Source organism: Nothobranchius furzeri, chromosome 17 (genome assembly GCF_043380555.1).
Source record: "Nothobranchius furzeri strain GRZ-AD chromosome 17, NfurGRZ-RIMD1, whole genome shotgun sequence".
In the NCBI taxonomy this organism is placed as follows: Eukaryota; Metazoa; Chordata; class Actinopteri; order Cyprinodontiformes; family Nothobranchiidae; genus Nothobranchius; species Nothobranchius furzeri.
This window is the reverse complement of record NC_091757.1, coordinates 39,553,843-39,575,321: the sequence shown is the minus strand read 5'-3', so window position 1 is coordinate 39,575,321 and position 21,479 is coordinate 39,553,843. Positions and strand designations below refer to the sequence as shown.

The 21,479-nt window shown below is 40.4% G+C and overlaps 1 protein-coding gene across 1 annotated transcript in view; it reads right to left on the bottom strand.

The window, feature by feature from the left end:
• The window catches only part of LOC139063611 (gastrula zinc finger protein XlCGF57.1-like), a 29,804-nt gene extending 13,590 nt beyond the window's left edge, over positions 1–16,214 (bottom strand). The window contains exons 1-2 of the mRNA XM_070545991.1: positions 15,345–16,214; positions 15,101–15,186 (exon numbers count right to left, since the gene is read on the bottom strand). Coding sequence (XP_070402092.1) covers positions 15,101–15,169 — 69 coding nt within the window. The 5' untranslated portion in view covers positions 15,170–15,186; positions 15,345–16,214. The remainder of the gene's footprint in view (positions 1–15,100; positions 15,187–15,344) is intronic.
• Between the last annotated feature and the right edge of the window lie 5,265 nt (positions 16,215–21,479).

Sequence of the window (21,479 nt, the reverse complement as noted above, 5' to 3'; positions counted from 1 at the left end):
ATTCAACGGGATATAAGTAAGAGATAACAAAATAGGATTCATAACGTAGAACTCTTATAGAAATAATCAAATAAAATAAAATAGAACCTTACTTGCTTTTAGAACCACCATAACCAATAATATAAAGTTCGGTTCTTGCCTCACTGTGTGATCCACTCCCCTCTCAGAGGGGGAGAGACAGGGATAAGACCAGGCAGTCCCCGAACTCAGTCAGCCCCGTTGTCTGTCGCTGGTTGTCATTTTATTTTTTTTTTATGTAGTCCTCAGCCTCTTCTTCCGATTTGAAGATGATGCGCCTAACGATTATTTTTAAAACGATTATTTTATCGAATAGTCGACTATTCTAATGACTATTTAGACCAGGGGTGTCAAACTCATTTTAGCTCAGGGCCACATTGAGGGAAATCTAGTCCCAAGTGGGCCGGACCGGGGAAAAAAACAACTTCTGATTGTTTTCTTTGTTTTAATACAATCAATATAAAACAAGGCTGGAGCCTGAGGACAGTGTAGTAGTACGAGTACCACACCTGAAGTGCACTTGAAAATTTGAAAAAAATTAAAAAATCAACAAATAAAAAAAACATTCCTTAGTGATTCAAAGAGCTTACAGATCACATGCAAGATCAGTTTCACGTAGCACTTAAAGTATATTCGATTCACTTTACTTTACATCTTTTAGCTTTCACCAGCACATCAATATCAGAAGTCACATCCTGAGTGGCGGCCAACTTCAGGATGTGATTCAAGTTCTTGTGTGAGCCTTGAGTGCAGCTTTGTTTTATTTATACTCATTAGAGAAAACTTGCTCACAATGATAAGTTTATTTTCACTCTACACTGTAAAGTATGAAAATAAAGTTTACACAACCATCTCGCGGGCCGGATTTAACCCACTTGCGGGCCGGATCCGGCCCGCGGGCCGCATCTTTGACACCCCTGATTTAGACAATTAATCTAATGATTATTTTTCAATTGCACAGTTAATAAAAACCAAAAAATCTAATAAATTCCTCAAAAAAATTGGTAAGAGAATAAACACTACAGGCCTTCCATTTTGTATAACACTGCTTTTATTGTATTGCGGTTGGTTATGTTCTGGTGACGTGTAGAACTTGGGAGTGCAGCATGGAGACGGTGTTTCCATGCTGCTTTGTTTTGGTCACTTATGTGCGTGAGGTAGGGCTGGGCGATATGGACCAAAACTTATATCTCGATATCTTTAAGCTGAATTCCGATATACGATATATATCTCGATATTTTTCCTCCTGTAAACTGTTGACAAGTTAACTCACTTCAAGCTCTTGAGAAATTATATACATAAATCAGTAGGTTAAATGCATAAAAATGTATTGATTCTGGTCAAACTTTAACCGTAGTGCCTACTCTCTACCAGTCTGAGCTTTAGTAACACAGGTACAGCTGTCTGCTAACACACACACACACACAGACACAGTTGAGAGCCAGAGGAGTATCAAATGTCCCACAGGCACTTTTTAATTATATATTTATAATTAATGTAAAATTATTTAAATTTCATCTAGAGGTGGCCCATATTGTATAGGTCTTGTCCAGAGAAAAAAAATCCATCATGTTAAGCTAAATGTACGATGATGTAATTGCATCTACTGAAGATCACATGGGTCATGCACCATGGAGTTATTAGTTATTAGAAAAACTAGTTATTAACTAGTTGTTAGTTATTAGTTAGCAGTGTTGGCTCATATCAGCGATTATACTGTAATGATTCAGAGTCTCTGGTCGCTCTTTTATGAGTGTTATTTTCGGGCTACTGTCGCCATAACCCACACCTTACAAACTCAACTTTTTCATCAGAATCCCTCGTAACGGAGTATTTACTAGCATAGCAAATCAGAGCGGAAAAAAACGGAACCGGAACAACATTTCTCACCCGTTGAGTTCGCCTTTAAAATAAAACGGTGTTGAGGGTCTGACCTCATGAGGAAATTACTATGCAGTGATTTTCTCCAAAATGACTGTGCTTAAATTGCTCTGAAAAGCAAATAATCACATCAGCGCCAAGAAACTTCATTTCCCATGATGCTTTGCACACGGAAGCATTGGGATGATGTCACCGCCTAATACCAGAAACACGTTCTGCGGGAGGCGGGAGCTCATGGACGCTTTCCCGCGAACTCAAGCTATAAATCATTAACGGAACAAAGAAAACTTCGTTCTTTTGCCCAGGATACCTGGCGGTAAGGACACGCTTGTCGAACGCTCCGACTTCCTTGAGCACGCGGAAGCTCTAAGTGCCCAAGTTGAGCCACGCAACCGCTGGAAAACTAAACTACAAGCCATCAGGTCTGTTCAACCGCTCGCTGCTCTAGCTGCTGAAGGGAAGAACACAGAACCGGGCTGGAAAAGTCAGCAACTCCGTCAAACTCACGGAGAACGCGAAAACAGCGGAGAAAGCCATCAAGCCGACGGACGACGCCGAGAACTGTGGAGAAACACGGAGAACCGTCAACTCAAAGAGTGAGGGACGCCTCGCTCTTCTGGTGATCAGAAACTCATCTCTTTCTCTCCTTCTTCTTCCGTTTCCTCTATAGTCCAGAATAAGCAATAAAACCGCGCTATTGCTTAAAAAGTAGCTTCGTGTTTTCCTCTTTCGTCCCAAACACGTCCGTCGGGTCATTTTGAAAGAATAATCTGCTTATTTATCATTGTTTGAATATCTTTAAATGTTTCCTACTATGGCCAAGTGGTGAAACTAAAAGATATTAACTTGTGATTAATCTTTTGTGTTGTTTCATGATCCTTTGAAATGTTTTGAGTGATTTAAGGTTAAGTTACTACTGATTCTAAGTGCCTTGGAAGTTAAAGTGCAAGTTGCCACCCACACTTTAGCCAGACAAAGGGGTCAGCCATCTTGTATTCAAGACTCCATTTTGAATCCATACACACGCACACACACACTACTCCTTTGTGAGAACAAAGGACCCCATTCATACATCCTCCATCACACGCAAACACATCTATCTTCAATTATATCACATGGTTGTTATTCATTTGTTCCATTGTTTATTCATTTAACAAATTGTTTAATTAAATGTTATAAAATTCAGATTTTTGTGTCCAGTAGCTTTGTTGTGTCGAAGAGAAGTCTCTGCTCCAAGGATTATACGAACTTCAAGAAAGACTGATAAGGTTTTGGATTCATTTCCCTTTCTAATTAAAGGGTGGTGCCCCGGAGATGTCTAAGAATATCTTAATTAATTAATAAATCAGTAAATATTCTCGTATTTACAGAATTTATTGAAGAATCCAAAAGTAAGTTGAAGCTTACTAATTGTTCGCTCCTAATAACCCCAACAACGGTAACCCTATAGTTTACTATTCAAACCTTTAAATATGTTTCAGGTCATTTGGCCACTCCGGCTTTCCATAGCCGTTTCCTCATTACACAGGGGAGGGAGGGGTTTGGCTCGTTTCTCCGCACAAGCAGGATGGAAAACAGAACTCCGTTGGCATTGAACGTCCCCAAGTAATTAAAAACCAGGAGGCCAAATGCAAAGTTCAGAGCAGCACATTTACCCAGAGGCTCTCAGACTGAGCAAACTTGTGAGAATACACGTAATAGCCGCTTAGAGACGGAGCAACATGTCACTAGCATAGCGGCTAATCGCTAGCATAGCAGTTTGGCCAGTTATATCGATATAAAGATATAAAGTCATCTTATATCTTGTTTAAAAATTATAATGATATTTAAAGAATATCGATATATCGCCCAGCCCTAGCGTGAGGCGATTGGTGTTACAACTAGTGATGAGCCGGATACTCGTTTCAGATAAAGCATTTTTGATGAGTACGAGCATGACACGAGTAAAACTCGTAAATATCTGTAATCGTGCTGAAGGAAAATCCTCATTGGGTAACTGACTGTCTTCACGCTCTGTGATTGGCCAGTCACATAAAGCGCCTGCCCCTCCCTACACACAAAACTCTCTAGCTGGCCGGAAGCGCAGTCCGTCCGGCTCATCTACGTACACACAGACAGAAACAGATCTCGCTGTGATTGCTTCACTGTTGCTCACGTTTCTTCAGTTTTCCCTAGGTTTTCTTCAGCTCGCCTCTTTTTCGGTTGAATATTCAAAGTTACTTTTTTCGTAACTTACCTGGTGCATTTGACAAGACAGAGCTGACGTGCTGCATCAGTCACCTCTGCTCCGGTCGGGGTTTTTTTTTTACTCCCTCTCTCTCCCTCTCACCTTCTCTTATCTCTCTCAGACACACAATCCACATTGTTTTGTTTAACTTTGTGTGGGGCAACATGCCAAGAACGTTAAGAAAAAAATCAGTTTAATCAAATTAAAATTTAAAAATATATATAAAGTTGTGTCTGGTTCAAGCATTTCATATTTTCTAGTTCCTACTGCATGAGTTCAGATTTATTAATCCATGCACTTAAATATTAATGTTCTGATTTTGTTGAAACACTTGTTCTGAAATAGTTCCTTCACTATTGTGATCAAAAATATTTAATCTCAATTCTGAGGTTGCTCTGTAAATAGTTTTCAAATAAACAATACACAAAGCAACTTCTGATCAATCCATATCAATTTCAGACTTAAAATAATATATTGATGTAAACCAAACCCACTTCCGGTTAAATCACGCCCACTTCCGGGTTATGCCACGCCCATTCCGAGTACAGATACCGATAATTTAGTTGGTTGAACAGACACAGATACAGATAGTGGTGTACTCGCTCATCCCTAGTTACAACCCTTCCTGGCGAGTTTGGCTCGTGTGCAAAAAGGAAGGGACATTAACACGGGATTTAAAAGTTAAAATGATGATCAGGTTTATTTACAACTACAAAAAAACCAAATCTTTCCATCCAGAGGTGGGAATAATAATAATTCTGTCTGTGGGGAATTAAAACAAAAGTACAAATAACTAGGGATGTCCCACTGGGATCTCCAAAGGTCCAAACTCTAAACTGGGTGGTTAAACCAAACTCAAGGTGATATTTTTAACTAAACCGAAAACCCACAACACTCTAAATGTAATAAAAGGGAGATCTACACCATAAAAAAGATTAACTCTAAACCAAAACGTAACAGCTTGTCCAAACGCAAGAAGCCGTTAGCAAAAATGATAACAGTATCTTTACCAACGTTAAGTTCAAGTTACCAAGTTTAAATAAACAAACACCACCCAGCAAACAGATCAGCATGGAGGAGAGACTGCTACCACAAATACAGCTTTCCTAATGTCTGAAAGAAGCTTCTTTATGAAAACGCTCCCAGTGATTTTCCACATCTGCGATAAGAGACTGAGCAGCGTATCAGACCCCGGAAGTTGTTGTCCGTTGCCGGGAGACGAAGACGGGCAAAACAGGAAAGGATTCTAGTAGCGGACGGACGTTGTTCCGGGTCTTCGGTATTTGGCGGAGATGTTAGTGAAGGCGGAGAAGAGGGCGAACTAGAGGAAAAACTGGCAGATTCCACCTCTATTTACAAACTCCTGGGGATGTAACAAGTGGGTGTGGTGCGTCGACTACCAGATCTGACGTCGACAAATTTTTAGAATCGAGCCGTCGACGTCATCGAGGCTTCACTACAGCCCTAGAAGTCATGGAATAAAAGGAGCATCAAAACTTAAACAAATATTTGTAAACAGTAGGGCTTGGCAATAAATCGAAAATATATTGTTATCAAAATCTTTGACTCATATTGTTATAATTTTTTCTCACGTCAATAAATTTGATAATAAAAAAATGAAAAGATGTTTGTAGGTTTGCAGCATTCATGTCTCCTTACGAAGCTGTACCACACTGAGTCACGCAAAAACATGACTTAATACATGTGACGGCTCCATCTAGCGGACAACTTTTGTTTCTGCGCATACCTGTAGTTATTGTCCATTTATCGTTAACGAGGTGAAATCCTCAATATATTGTGATACTGATTTTAGGCTATATCGCCCAGCCCTAGTAAACAGACAATATATTTTGCACAATTAGTTCTAATTCAACTCCATTTAACAGTAAAAGGATTTGAATTTGTTCTGGAGAAAAAAAAAAGTTGAAACTGTTACGTATCCAAGTGGTCAATTTTTTACCATCTAATTGACACAAGATAACCTTTCATGTACAGACAGGACAACACCGTGTCTGGGCCCAAATTCCCAAAACAAACCTTTGCCACAATTATTTTTCCACAGAGACATATAGTCTCACTCAAGATCTCCTGCAAATGTCCTGTAATCTCTGCGTAGGGATGGGTACCTTTGACATTTGAATCGATCCGGTACTAATTCCCGGTACCTACGAATCGATACAGGTACTTAACGGTACCAATTTTCGATACTTTTGAGTGATTTATATTTTAATTCTCTTTTATAATTAGATATATATTTTTCTCAATTTATAACCATATTTGATAAATATCACGATAAATAACATACAACTGTTTGTATTTTAACATTGTCCTTGTAGTTTTATAAGCTGATAATTAAACTGAAGCAAACATCTTTACTGTGAACTAAATTTACTGTGTATCTTCATTCCTTTACCGTCCTTTTTCAATTGATTTTTCCTACTGGGAAGTTAGAATTTTCTAGGAGAAAGCGAACGCACCATTAGATGATAACAATGGTGGCATAGGAAGCCAACATATCAAGCTACGTTATCTTTAACAGTTTAACTGCTGGAGCAGATTTAAACGATGATGCCTCACACTTAAATCGTTGTCACTGGTTTCATCTTCACCCAATCACCCGTCGCATTTAGTAAAGTGAAGCCAAACTTTAGTGCGCGTTCATGTTCTTCTAGTCTGAATTTCGGAGCTCCGAGGAGAAAGCGAACGCACCATTAGTGAAACAGAAGCTAACAAATCAAGCTAACGTTATCTTAAACATTTTATTTGCCTACCGGAGAAGATTAAGATGAGGATGTCTCACTTAGATCGTTGTCGCTGGTTTCATCATCACCCAGTTACCCATCACATTTAGTAAAGTGGACCCAAGCTTTAGCGTTCGTTCTTTCTACCATGCTGCTCTGTTTACAACTCGCTCGCAGCGACCGATGACTTAACGCTCTTGCGAATGCGCAGCTGTCTAGGCAAGTTCTCGTTGTGAAGGACGGGTACCGAAACGAGGCACCGTTTCAAATGAAGTGAATCGGTGCTCAGTCGGTACTATGGAATTCGGTCGGTAGGGATGGGTACCTTTGACATTTGAATCGATCCGGTACCAATTCCTGGTACCTACGAATCGATACCGGTACTTAACGGTACCAATTTTCGATACTTTTGAGTGTTTATTATTTTAATTTTCTTTTATAATTAAATATACATTTTTCTCAATATATAACCATATTTGAAAAATATCACGATAAATAACATTCAACTGTTTGTATTTGAACATCGCCCTTGTATTTTTATAAGCTGATAATTAAACTGAAGCAAACATCTTTACTGTGAACTAAATTTACTGTGTATCTTCATTCCTTTTGCCATCTTTTTTCATTTGATTTTTCCTACTGGGAAGTTAGAATTTCCGAGGAGAAAGCGAACGCACCATTAGCTGACAACAACGGTGGCAATGGAAGTTAACATATCAAGCTAACGTTATCTTTAACAGTTTATTTAACTGCTGGAGCAGATTAAAACGATAATGCCTCACACTTAGACCGTTGTCGCTGGTTTAATCTTCACCCAGTCACCCGTCGCATTTAGTAAAGTAAAGCCAAACTTTAGAGCGTGTTCATGTTCTACTAGTCGGAAATTCGGAGTTCCGAGGAGAAAGCGAACGCACCATTAGCGAAACGGAAGCTAACATATCAAGGTAACGTTATCTTAAACATTTTATTTACCTACCGGAGCAGATTAAGATAAGGATGTCTCACTTAGATCGTTGTCTGTCGCTGGTTTCATCACCCAGTTACCCATCACATTTAGTGAAGTGGACCCAAGCTTAAGCGTGCGTTCTTTCTACCCTTGCTGCTCTGTTTACAACTCGCTCGCAGGGACCGACGACATAACGCTCTTGCGCATGCGCAGTTGTCTTGGCAAGTTCTCGTTAAGAAGGACAGGTACCGAAACGAGGCACCGTTTGAAATGATGTGAATCGGTGCTCGGTCGGTACTGTGGAATTTGGTCGGTACCTTAAAAAGTACCAAATTCGGTACCCATCCCTATCGGTCGGTACCTTAAAAAGTACCGAATTCAGTACCCATCCCTACTCTGCGTAAAGTAAGACAGCAACATTCCTCTCTCTGAATAAAGTGAACCTATTTGAAGCCTACATGACTTTACAACTCATAAGCTTAAATAATCAAGTGTTTAATGAACAAGATGTTTAAATCAAATGTTTGAATAATCTGTGCTTAAATCAATTAATTTAAAATTAATATTGTTCTTACAATGTTCCATTTCAGATATATACACCAGATCAGTATATGTTGATTTAACAAGTTAATCAATGTTTACACTCATACACATTACAATAAGATACTTTTAAATGTTAATATTCAACTCACATAAGAGTTTTTAACACTTTCATTCACAAAGTGTTAACACCTTTGTATCTTAAGGCGTGTCTTCTGATGAATTTTTGGTAAAGCCCTCAAACCCTGATTTGCCAAAATTTATAAACAATGAGTTTATTAAAACAAGAACTACTTCCTGATAGGGCTGCATGACATTAGGAAAACCTGCAATATTCAATAACATTGCTTAATATTGCGATATCGATATTGCTCGCAATAAATAAACAAATACTAAAGTATGCAGTGTTGATGTCGTCTGGCGTGTGATGTCTGCTCTGGGTTCAAAGCAAACAAAAACTAATGCATGAATTCCATTACAACATTCTGTTTTTATTGAAAAAATCTGCAGCTGCACCTGCTGCTGTATTAGCGGCAAAACAACAAACTGCATGCATGCTGTTTCTCAGTGACTTTAAAGCATCACCTCCACCATAAAACATTTTCTGATGCTCCGAATACAGAAAAACATCCCATACCTGTTTTTTTTAATAAATTTAAAAAATCAGAAAATAAGTTCAAATGTTAAACAATAGTTAGCATCACTTTAATGCAACAGCAAATTCACTCATTGCTACAGAACATTTTCTCCACTTATGTGGTTATGATATAAGGCTGTTGCTACAATTGGGAAGTTAACTGTGCTGGGCCAAACCAGGAGAAAATTAAGATTTTTTGAGGGAAAGAGAAAAACACTATAATCTTCTGATTAAACATTCAAAGATCAATCAGGTTGATATGTTATATTCATATGGAATCATCACATCTCATTGGTTATAATTAAGACAGGGCAAAGTTCATTTCACTACAAAACTGAGTTTCTGCAGCTGAGAGCCGTGAGGGAGGGGAGAATGAGTTGTGTAGTACTGCAAACTTCCATTGGGTGAGTCCTATGAGCTGAAACCCGGTGGGGGGTGATAGTGATTCGTACTGTGAGTTGTGTGTCATGACCTGAAAACTGGGTTAGTGAGTCATGTACTACTGCAAGCTTCCACTGGGTGACTCCTATCCCATACCATACCAGGTTATTTATAAAGCACATTTAAAAATAGCATAGAGAAAGAGACAGAGAAACAAGTAAAAACTAAATGAGCAACGTTAGTGAGGTAAAAAGTACAGAAGAATGTCACAAGCTGCCACTAATAGAGAAGTGTCACGCTGAAGTATGAAGACAGTCGTGGGATAAGCCAGGCTAAAATAAGTGTGTTTTGAGGGAAGACTTAAACCTGCAGAGGGATAGCCTGGCCTGCCAGACTCGTCCTCAGTTTAATTCTGCACAGAGAAAGAGTCTGGTAACTTACAGGCAGAGAGGCACATGAGGGGCTGGACTAGGCAGCTCAAAAATAGCCAATCAGAAAAAAAGACGGAAATGCCGACTGAACCGCGTGATGTAGTTTTTTAGCTGCAGTAAAAAAATAAAAAAAAAGGCGTCTGGCAACTGCACAAACATCTTCCTTTACAAGAAAGGCTTTTAGCGCTTCTACATGTGGTTTTAAAGGACTTCAAGTCATTTAGAACAGAGGAAAGCCGCAGCAAACTCCGGTTCAGTTGCCATGTTTGACAAACTTAGCATTATGGTGTGTGACATATGCTACTCAGCGCTGATTGGCTCGGTTAGAATTCTCACGGGGTGGGGTTATTTGAATAGGAGAGTTCCCAGACCCTTTCTCTGTGCAGAAATAAACAGAGAAGTCTGGCAGGCCAGGCTGGCATGTGTCATGACTCATAAGACAGCAGTTAGGGGTTTTTGAGTCGTGTACTACCGCAAGCTTCCACTGAGTGATTCCTATGAGCTGAAATACGTGAGGGAGGGGGTGAGTGAGTTATTTGTCCTCTGAGTGAGGCAAGCTACAGAGTAATAGTGACTTGATCATGCTACTGTGGCAAGGTGGAGAAACGAGGGCCCGGGCGGGATTCGATCCCCACATTCCCGGGTGAGAGTCATACGCTCTAACCAGTCAGCCAAAGGGACATCCCCTTGGCCAAGTAGCCAGGGCGCATGATCAATCGGGACATTGTGACAGGATGCTCACACTGTCACATCTTCCCCCCTCTTTCCACAAGCACGTCCTCGTGCTCCCGCGCAGGGTGCCACAAACTTCACATCCATGGACCTACTTGACAGTACTACATGGATCCTGCCAACAACGCCAAATGTGGCAAGGTGGAGAAACGAGGGCCCGGGCGGGATTCGATCCCCATATTCCCGGGTGAGAGTCATACACTCTAACCAGTCAGCCAAAGGGACATCCCCTTGGCCAAGTAGCCAGGGCGCATGATCAATCGGGACATTGTGACAGGATGCTCACACTGTCACACTACAATTAGCACTGCAAGCTAGCTCTCAGACAGGGCAGGAGTGACTCAAACGTGCTGTTAGAAAAGCATTGCTACTGTGAATTAATGAGCTCCCAGCCCAGAAAAGGTAAGAAAATGCTTTTGTTAAACTTGCTCTTGTCTTTTGTAACAATTTTAATGATGAGCCAGATATATTTCTACTTATGAAATTAGTTTGCCAACAGTAACAGGCATGAGTCAGTTGGAGCAGTGAATCGTGATTCACTAGTCAGTTAAGTGATTCTCGAGTATTTAATTATTTGTTCATGACTCGCACATCACTAGTGTGGATTAGGGCTGGGCAATTAATCGAAAATTTATTGTTATCAAAATTTCTGACTTATCGAAAATGTTCCCTGTGTCAATAAATTTGATAAAGAAAAGATGTGTATATGTTGGCAACATTCATGTCCCTTTAAAAGGAGTTACCACCTTGAGTCACGTAGAAATGTGACTCAACGTAATAAATGTGACAACTCCATCTAGTGGACAACTTTGGTTTCTGTGCATACCAGTCGTTATAGTCCATTTATCGTTATTGTGGTGAAATAGTCAATATATCGTAATATTGAATTTAGGCCACATTACCCAGCCCTAGTGCGAATGAAAAAAAGCTGGATGAAGATTTCAACTTCAGCTCTAGCATCGGGTTTGCTCCTCTCCACTCTGCCCAGCCTGGCCGGGTTGATTACACAATAGGGCTGCCATGACTCGCCAAGGCGACGTCAACATAGTAGTTGATTTAATAGTCGACGCATTTTATATTTTACAAACTTTTTTTTAGTCTTGCCTGCTGCTGCACATTTGGCAGCTGCTTCCCGCCTCTCTGCTGCTGAGCCGCATGCGCAGTAGTAGCCATCCAGATCAGCCTTCATCATCGGAGAAAGAAAACATGGTGAGTCTGCAAAGTAGCTCAAAAGTTTGGGAGCATTATTTAACCCTCAGGCTTCACTTTAATTTACGATACACTTGAGTCATTGGAGGACAAAATCTTCTACTTGTAAAAGGATGACCCAGCATGCTTTTTATTTGGCTAAATCCTTCCTTCATTTTGGGTTTAACCTTATGGTATTTATTTAGAATGCAGGTAAGATTTAACTACATTTGTAAACAAAGCAGACTGATCTTGAGAATTTCTCTGCAGAACTGATTTCAACCTGTGTACATGTTAGAGAATTATAAGTTACAGCTAAACACATTTAATAAAGATGTAAGCTAAGCATTGCAAACAAAACAGGTTACGTTGTAAGCATTAAATTTATAGTGATTAAAAAACATGGGGAAAAATGTACTTTATTTGTGACTAGGGTTGTAAACCTTTAATTAAATCAAACTGTAAGTGTTTGTTATTAGGGCTGAAACAATTCCTTGAGTACCTCGAATAATTTGAGTACAAAAAATCCTTGAGTGAAATTCTCTGCCTCGAGGCTTCGTTTAATTCATGCTTAATAAATTCATAGCTTTGCAATCGCCCGGGGTCATGTTTCACCTGGACCGAAATAAGTGACGCACATACACACTGCACTGAATGCACACACGAGTAGCGAATGTAACTTAACTTTCTCTTAAGCCATGGCGAATAACGTGGACACTGGCAGAGTGCAAAAAAGACAGAAGATGTCAAAGGTGTGGGACCAAGGCAGAAAACGTCGTCCAGTGTAAATACTGTAAAATGGATTTAGCCTACCACAACACCACATCCTCGATGCTGCAGCACCTGACATCCACATGTAAATGTCACTTATGCAAGCTGACTCAGAGCCTCTACAAGATAATGCATTTTAGCCTGTATTTCTATATATTCTGTGTACACTGTGCAACTTTTTGATTTGTAGCACTCAGTTTCAGCTCACACTGTGCATCTGGTAGCAATACGTCAGACTTAAAATGTGCTAAAAATAGCAGTTTTTACACATCTTGACTTTTTACTGTGTTGTTATTGATGTCTGTTGTCCCTCGGGATTGCTGCAGGAGGACACGGGTATTTATGAGAGTGGCAGAGGAAAACGAAAGTAAATTAATGTTTTGTGATCAGTATAGCTTGACATGACCACGGCAAACATGCTTTCTCGGCAATCCTTGTTATTGTGTGAGAAAAAAAAAGTGTAGAAATTAAAACGGACATGTGTTAATAGGGAAATAGCTAGCGAGAAATGTTTGCGCATGTGCCATGAGCGGTTCAGGTGCCATTTGGGCCGCAGCCGCTCGCATTGGTTTACTGTGAAATAAAGTTGAAGCGCTGAAGTTTTGAAAACTAATTTTGAATAAAACTTAACTGGCTTGCTCATTTTAAGAGGTCTTTCATATTTTATAACATGCTATTTGATATAATGGTTTACAAACACAAAAGACTAATTTATTAGAGTACTCGATTAATCGATAAGATTTGATAGAGTACTCAATTACAAAAATATTCGATAGCTGCAGCCCTACTTTATCAATTTTTAGCCATTAAGACATGCTTACAACAGCATCCTGCCCCTGGACGCCGACACACTCTTAAGAGACTGATCCAAGACCCCATAATTCGGGTCTGAAATTTAAGCCAACATGGAAGTGGCAAAAATTGCAGTTCCACCCTCATTCGCTGGAGACTGGTGTCAGAAGGGAGCAAATCCTCATCGACTCCCATGTTAAAAATACCAATTTCACTGCAGAAATAAACATGTTTACAGCCTGGTTCCAAAACATGTTTTAGGTTTAATAGATCTAGTTTACACTCATGACAACTCTGAGGGGGTGAATTTTTTTGTCACTCTTCTGTTTAAGCATATTAAATGCCTAAAATTCTGAATAATTAATGAGCATCAGACCACGGGGAAAGGCCTCAGTCTGAGCTTCGGCCTCGCCTGAAAACTGTTCTGCGATTTTAAGTCTCTCAACTTAGACCATTAGTTGTAGCGTTTGTGCATCAGCCTGGACAAGTACATTCTTGCAGCTAAATCAGTCTGACAGCCAGTGTCTTGGGTAGATTTAGCCTGAAAAAAAAAATAGAAGCACATTGTTGTTGGGAGTTTAGAAAGTCAGATAATATACAAAAGAATCTCCTATATAGGCGCTTTATAACATTCCTAGTGTGTGATCATTGTTATAACGTAAAAGTCAGTCACACATGATGTGGAGAGCCTGAAATGTGACCTCCTGAACAGAATTCCTTACAGAACCGGGTCACAAGCTGGATTTCACGCTGTAATGCTGTCTGTCAACTAGTGCTGCGTCAGTTAGAGACACTGTTGCAGAATTGCCGACTGACTAGCTAAAGGAAGTGAACCACGTCTCTCAGACTTTGCATTTAGGTAGGGAATTGTCTTTAGAAGATGTTAAAACGTTTATTTAGCTTACTCACCTCAGACTGGAGCCCGCCGTGGTGGGGGAGCAGAGTCGGTGGGCTGCATCTAAATCGCAGAGGAGCCACGGTGGGCAGCCTCCCTCTTCAAACGGAGGCGTGCAGAATCGCGGGTAAAATGCCTACAGAGTCACCGCAACCATACTACACTACACCTAATCACCAATACTAAGACGATATGGAACACTAAACCCGAAATACTTTCCCAATTACACTAACAGCCAAACACTAACTAAACTACAATATCCAACAGCCAAGCTAACACTAAATAAGTATTTATAACACTAAAAGATATGCTAAAGACTAGGATATGCTAATGCTATAAGCTAATGCTGAACTACCGCTGACCTCCTAAGCTTGCTTGCAAATCCAACTCCCACTCGCCACAGGGCGTGGCCGAGACGCTCGTTGCTTTTATAACTTTGGCACGGAGCTGCTACGTAGTACTCTACTGGTTTACGTAGTACTTTACTCTTTAGCCATTGGCTAAAATTTATTCAAAATGACTCAAATTCTATGTTTTCAGCTGAAGGTGGCGCATTACTGTGGTTTTTAGACAGAATTTTTAATTTTTAAAGAAAATGCACCAAAATGCTAAAATAAAGAATGCACACATTTAAAACACTATTAGGCACTCATTTATACAGTTCATCAGCAAAAAAAAAGTTAATTTAGACGTTACTTGCTCTTTAACAGAATCTGTGACACGGTCAAAATGGCGGTGGTGGCCATCTCCCATTTTGCCTTAAAAACTTATTGGAGCCTATGGAAACGAATTGTCCAGTATACATGTCAATGAGACCGATATAAACCTGCCCCGTCAGGAGCGGTGTAGCAACTAGAGAAATCAACTTGCAAACATTTTAAATGCCTACTTATAACCTGTATCATATTAGCTTTACTTACCGCTCCTGGAACTGCAGTCTCCTGACCACGTACTCTTCCACGTGACCTTGCTCGTGCCCGACCAGTCATTTTCCAACGGCTTTCAACTGAAAAGTAAAAACAAATAAATCGAATAAAAACACACGCTTTATTTAAATTTAAAACAAAAAATGTTAGATAAATTGGCTACCATTTGCTGGCCGTTCAAATGTTATCAAAAGCACGTGTAAGTCCCAATAAAAGATGTAACTTAATATATACTTACGGTATCCCTTACTCCACTTTAACAGAAAAGTCGTATGTTTTGGATATTTACACGTTCTAATCGATGAAACTTCCCAGCACCAGTTTCAGGCGGCAGAAAAAGACCAAACAACGTAGTTACCGCCGAGCTATTGTTCAATAAAGTCAACTGACAAATTCCTACGCCTTCACAAATTGATCAGCCTTCTTTGATAGTATTTTACTTTATTTGGTAAAAATGTTTCTTTTATAAGTATATACTTTGAACAATAATTGTATGTATATTATTTATTTGACTTCCTGACAAATAAATAAGATTTATCTTTGGTACTACTTTTCATGGCGCAGTGATTTCATTTTATGTAGGGCACATTTTCCTTTTCCCGTTTTTTTCTTTTATATGGTGCAATCTCCACTATGACCACTAGATGGAGGTAAATACTTCAGTTCACAGGACGTGTCCTCGACCAAATACAGCAGTTTTGCTGAGTTTCATAAAAACCTAGTGAACATGCTTCTCATTGTTAAATGACCTCTGATTCCTGTTAAAATAAAGTGTTATTAATAAATGATGCAGTGGTCTCTTATTTGTCACATGATATACTTTCAAGACTTTCTTTATGCCATTTTGAGCTAAACTCTAACAAAATGAAAGTCACTGTCATCAGATCCGGAGCAAACATGAAGGGTTCCAACCTATGGCGACTTTGTGAGAATTTAACTTAACAGTTTAATCATGAAATAATTTCACAAAGTCAGAAATGCATTTTATGCCATTCTTTCAAGAGAAGCTTCACAAATAGTTGCAATTTTTTGCCAAACTCTACATTCTGTTATTTAAAAAAAGAACTTGCCACCTCAGAGGGCATTTTAGGAGGATGCATGCAAGTCTTTCATGTCTGCGATCTAAGAGTGATTATAAATTCAGACCTGGGGGACGGTTCTGGGAGGATCTGTTTTAGTCACTGTTACCTGCAGGAGGAAGACTGTGGAGAGATGAAGCAAACGGCAGAACATGAATGTCATCAAGCCGGATTGTTGCATAAAAAAGGAAGATAAGGAGCAAAAGCTTGAAGCAAAAATGTACAGTGACATTTTTTGTGCATGCAGAGAGCATTCAGCATTATTCCACACAGAACAATGTGCCACCTCCACAATGGTGCTGCACCTTTAAAGCTCTGATAGAAAAGGGAGAAAGTTTTCTTCAAAGTAAAGCTATTTCTAACAGAAGGAGACAACAACAAAGACTATTGGGAAAAAAAAGATTAAAAATGAAAGAAAAAGAAAATGGTGTCAGTGAGAGGACTGCAAGCTGAGTGGTGTGAGGCTGAGAAAGGTGCACCCTGTGTCAGGGACCGAGCAGTAAAACTCCAGGACAATGGTATAAAAAGAATATTTTCTCCATTTATTTCATAAAGAATTAAACAAAATCAAAGCAAAACCGGGCCCAAAGGAAAAAATGGCCACAAAAATAACCTTAACTAAAAGTAACAAGCAAGACTCTCCAAAAACTGAGACACACAGGGGAATTTATATACAAAGGCTAGCCTACAGACAACGAGGAGGGGAGAGACAAGGGAAACACTAAGACAAATAGTAAATAAACCTAGGAAACTAAGTCAACAAAATATAACTACCACAAAAAGAGTTTAACTAATACATCCTAACAAAATCTGGTAAACTCAATAGAGCTTCAGAACGTCTGGTTTCTGGTTTCTTCATTATCACGCTCCCTGCTTCCAGGAGCCAGATGGAATGTTCCACTTCCTGCATGGAGTTACACTGGGCGTGTCCCCTCTCTCTGCCAGTTCATCCAATCTCAGAATACAAATGAAAATAGTTAATGATCAAAAAAACTATGTGTAAGATAAATTACTAAATGTGTGCACCCATTAGTAAACATCTTACAATATTGCCAAAATGAAATAAATCAGTATATAGAAAAATATATTTAAATAATACTAACACTGAGAAATGGCTGGAGGAACCTCCACACCCTGCCAGGGACGTTGATGAATGCGCTTCAGGCTTCAAGCTTGCCCCACAGCCTCCAGCAGCACGGATTCCACGCTTACGCTAATCACGCTCTGTGAGATACTACGGCCCAAAGCTGATGAAAGGAAACATGGCACACAGTTAGTATATCAAACTGGCTGCATATTCCCCAAAATACACACTTCTCACCAACACGTTTCTGTGTGGATCCATGGCATTTGTTTTCAACCTAATTTCCTGCTTCATTCATTAAAAACAAAACTAGATCAAAGCGTTCGTTTTACTTAATTCATAGTGACTCCATTAAGCTTGAACCCCTGATTGCAAATCCAGAGCAAGAGGGAATTCCAAAAAATAAAGATCTTCCATCGCGGTATCAGTAAGCGGGTTACGAAAATTAGATTAATCTCTTGTGAAACCTAATCTGCTCGGCATCAGAGAGTTCCCCACAAACACAACACAGCCATTACATCAAACACGCACGCCGTTTCCAAAAGAATATAGGCCAGAGCTGGAGCTACAATTATAGGGACATTATTGTTGTGCAGCTTGACTTTGCCAGTGATGGTGGAGAAGGATCACGGCTATCCTGCACCAGAAGGTGGAGATCACTTCCTTTGACAAACACTGCAGAGGAAATGTTGTCCTCTGTGAGGGATAAGCATGCTGCTTTCAGCTACTGGGTTAAAAACAGAAAGGGAAGAAGATAAAAATTTAAATTACATCCTTTGGTTGCTGTGGAAGCGTGCTTAATGAGCCCATTGTGCTGTAAAAAACAAATATATATATTATGTTCAATCTGCCTTCCATTCCTAGTGAAAAACCTAAAACAAACAAAGATTTTCCCAATATTTTTGTTTTTTTTTTCATTGGATTTTCATGTTAAAACATTAAATTTGAGTATTTTACTTGCACTAACACGTATTTCATGAATGTGGGGATCTGTACTCTAGAAACACCTGAAAAAAGCCTGAAAATGTGTCAGACGTTCACTTCTGACAGCTAGATATCATCAAATAATCCCACAATGGCATAAAATCAGGAGTTTCCCTTTTCCACCATGTTGGTGTAAAAGTATCAATCCTCCTTTTTAGAAATGCTTCAGCCCTTATCTTTCACTTCCTGACAATCCGAGCACCGAGGACACAGTTCCAGTGGGTTCCCATGCAGCTCTGCAAACATACCAGCTCAGTGACCTAGTGGTAGAGTGTCCGCCCTGAGACTGGGAGATCAGGGTTCGATTCCTGGTCGGGTCATACCAAAGACTTTGAAAAAATGGGACCCAATGCCTCCCTGCTTGACACTCAGCATTAAGGGGGTTGGATTGGGGGGTTAAACCACCAAATGGTTCCCGAGCGCGGCTGTGTCTGCAGCTCACCGCTCCCCCAGGGGATGGGTCAAATGCGGAGAACAAATTTCGCACACACATCAGTGTGTGTGACAACTAATGGGACTTTAACTTTAACTTTATACAGTTTCCTGCTCTGCTGAAAACAAAACCAACTAGCTGATGGCCTTGAGGTGCAGAGCTTGTGTTTACAGGCTGAATAAATGCAAAAAAAAAAAAATATATATATATATATATAAATATATATATATATATATATATATAAAAGAGCACTGAAAAGCTCACCTAAATGTGGAAGGCAAGAGAAGTTTTGTCCAAGGAATCTTCACAAAATCATACGTTTATAGATGATCGGAAAAAATGTGTCTGCCACACCATTTATTTTATTTTGAAGGGGTATGAGGTCAAGGTGTGTGTGTGTGGGGGTGTCTGACCACAGTGGAGTCAGAGCCCCCCCCCCCCCCCCCACACACACACACACACACTTACACAGACACACACACACATGAGGATGACTCACTGTGATCTCTGAAAAGTCAACAAGGGTTGGTCCACAGCTGAGCTGCAGGAGAACAGCGACAGAGATCATGCAGCAGCTGAAGAGACAGACAGTACCCCCTCTAGCCTCATATCTGACCTTCTACTATGTCATTTACAGATTGTTGTAGTTGTTTTTTGATGCGTTTTTTTCTACTACACATCCACAGTTGAATGGACACAATGCAGATTTGCAATCCAGAGCAGATTATGTCATGCATTGCTGAAACTTTCCGGGGCTTTAAAGTTTAACTCTCAGTCACCATGCCCTTCTTTGTCCAAAGCGTCGCTCTGAGCAAAGGTGCAGTGAAGCATCTGTAGCAAAGAATCTAATAAGCACAATGTGGGAATAAAGCAGAGGGAAGTGAGCATCAAAGGCAGCCAGGCGCAGCATGACTGGCATCAGTCTGAACTCCCAACCCAGGACACTCAGCATGCTCTTCAGCAATCGCCCCCTGTGGACCAGTCCTGGGCAGTAATTAAAACCATCATTCCCACTGCCTCAGTGTCTCATTAGCCACAGGACCTTAGGCTTTCATCCCTACTTGTCCAAGAATATCACAATGCCCCACAAGCAAAGATGAGTCGCTCGAACCCAGAAAAACATTTTGGTGTGTTCTCTGAGCCGAGGCGCTGCATCCAGCTACGGATAACACATGTCCAGTCCAGTTATTTACACCAGGAAGCTGCTCACCTGTGCAGCAAACAGAACACCCGTGTAAATGTGGAGTGTTTGCTCTGCAGGGGGAATCCTCTCTTTGCTTTACTTTTGTTGTTTTTGTCAACGTTTGCGGGAGAATCATTAAAAAACGAGGCCGAGCTGATACGTGTGAGGCTCCTATGCTTTCACTATCAAAGGGGAGGGCGAGCGTCGGTTGCAGTGGTCAGATTTAGCTCTTTGGCAGAAGATAAAAAGAAAGTCTTTCCCTGTGTTTAATTCAGTGGGAGCCATGACTAAGTCATGTAATGTAGCGGGCCTGTGAAGCACATCACCTGTTTTGTGTAGCGTACACGGAGACAGAAACGAACATGCCACTGGATCCTGAAAGCGAAGCACTGCAGCACAGGCCTGTTAGGAACATTTATTGTGATAGCTTTATTTTCCTCCCCGCTGAACCCGTTCTTCGGTCTAGCGGCGTTGCCAATGCTACAACCTTAATCCACTGCATGTTATTAACCTACTTGGCATCACCGCCAGGATGATTAAGCGAATTTAAACAACTGTGAGAGACTTATTGAGAAGACGGGACGTCGGTGCCAGCATTGTGTTCCTGTCAGGTGGTCTGTGGCCTTGCTGTCGTTAACCACAGCAGCCGCATCTGCAAAGTCAAACCATCCGATAGTTTAATACGTACGATAGAAAACCACTGCCTCATCTTACGTTTAAGAGTTGCTAAATAGTTTGGAAATGCCCCACCCAGACACACAAATGAGTCAGAGAGTGCTTTTACATAGGCCCGACAAATATGTCAGCCACTCCTCCTGCTGCGCCACAAGTGTGTGTGCGTGTGTATATGTGTGTGTGTTTCAAACGAAGTCTTCCCATTCTTCGGCCATGAGAAGCCTCTGATCTCTGAGCGACACAAAGATGGGCCCCAGCTGAAGACGAGTCCTCCACCTTTGTCAACATTCAGCCTGAATCAGCTGTTCTTTGAACAACAACAGTGAATTGTTTGGTGTGCCACAAAGCCCACTAAAGAGCGCTGGTGCCTTCTCTGCTGCCATTATGAGTGTGTTCACATTAAAAGCCAACAAGGAGCTGGTTCTTAGCCAAATTCAGCTAACTGACTCACTCGCTCCCGCTCTGTTTCTCTGAGAAGCCTTTGATGTTAGCGGGGGGCTTCTGCCCTTGCAGTGATGGTAGCGAATGATACTTTAAGTGATTCTTTTTTATCCGGCAAGCTTAATGAAAGATTAATGGGTTTGATATTTTTCCCTTGTTTATATTTTATTTAAAATGTAAGCCGCGATCCTTGGCACCTGTGAAAAGCTTCTTGGTAATTACTTTGTGGATTAGTGGAAGTCACGTTATGCTCTTTGACTATGAAAAACAATGACAAGTGCTGATTGTCTCTGGGTAATAAGTGCTGACCTCGGCTCTGCAGCTCCATGCTTGTGTACCTCATTGTGGATGTTGGATCATGTATTTGTTGCAACATTTCCTTATTTAGCAGATGACAGAATGTGGATTTGACTCCATTTTACTGATGAAATGATGCAGAGGCAGGGATTTTTATAGAGACGGTCGAAATGTTTTCCAGAGAAGATTGTTGAAGT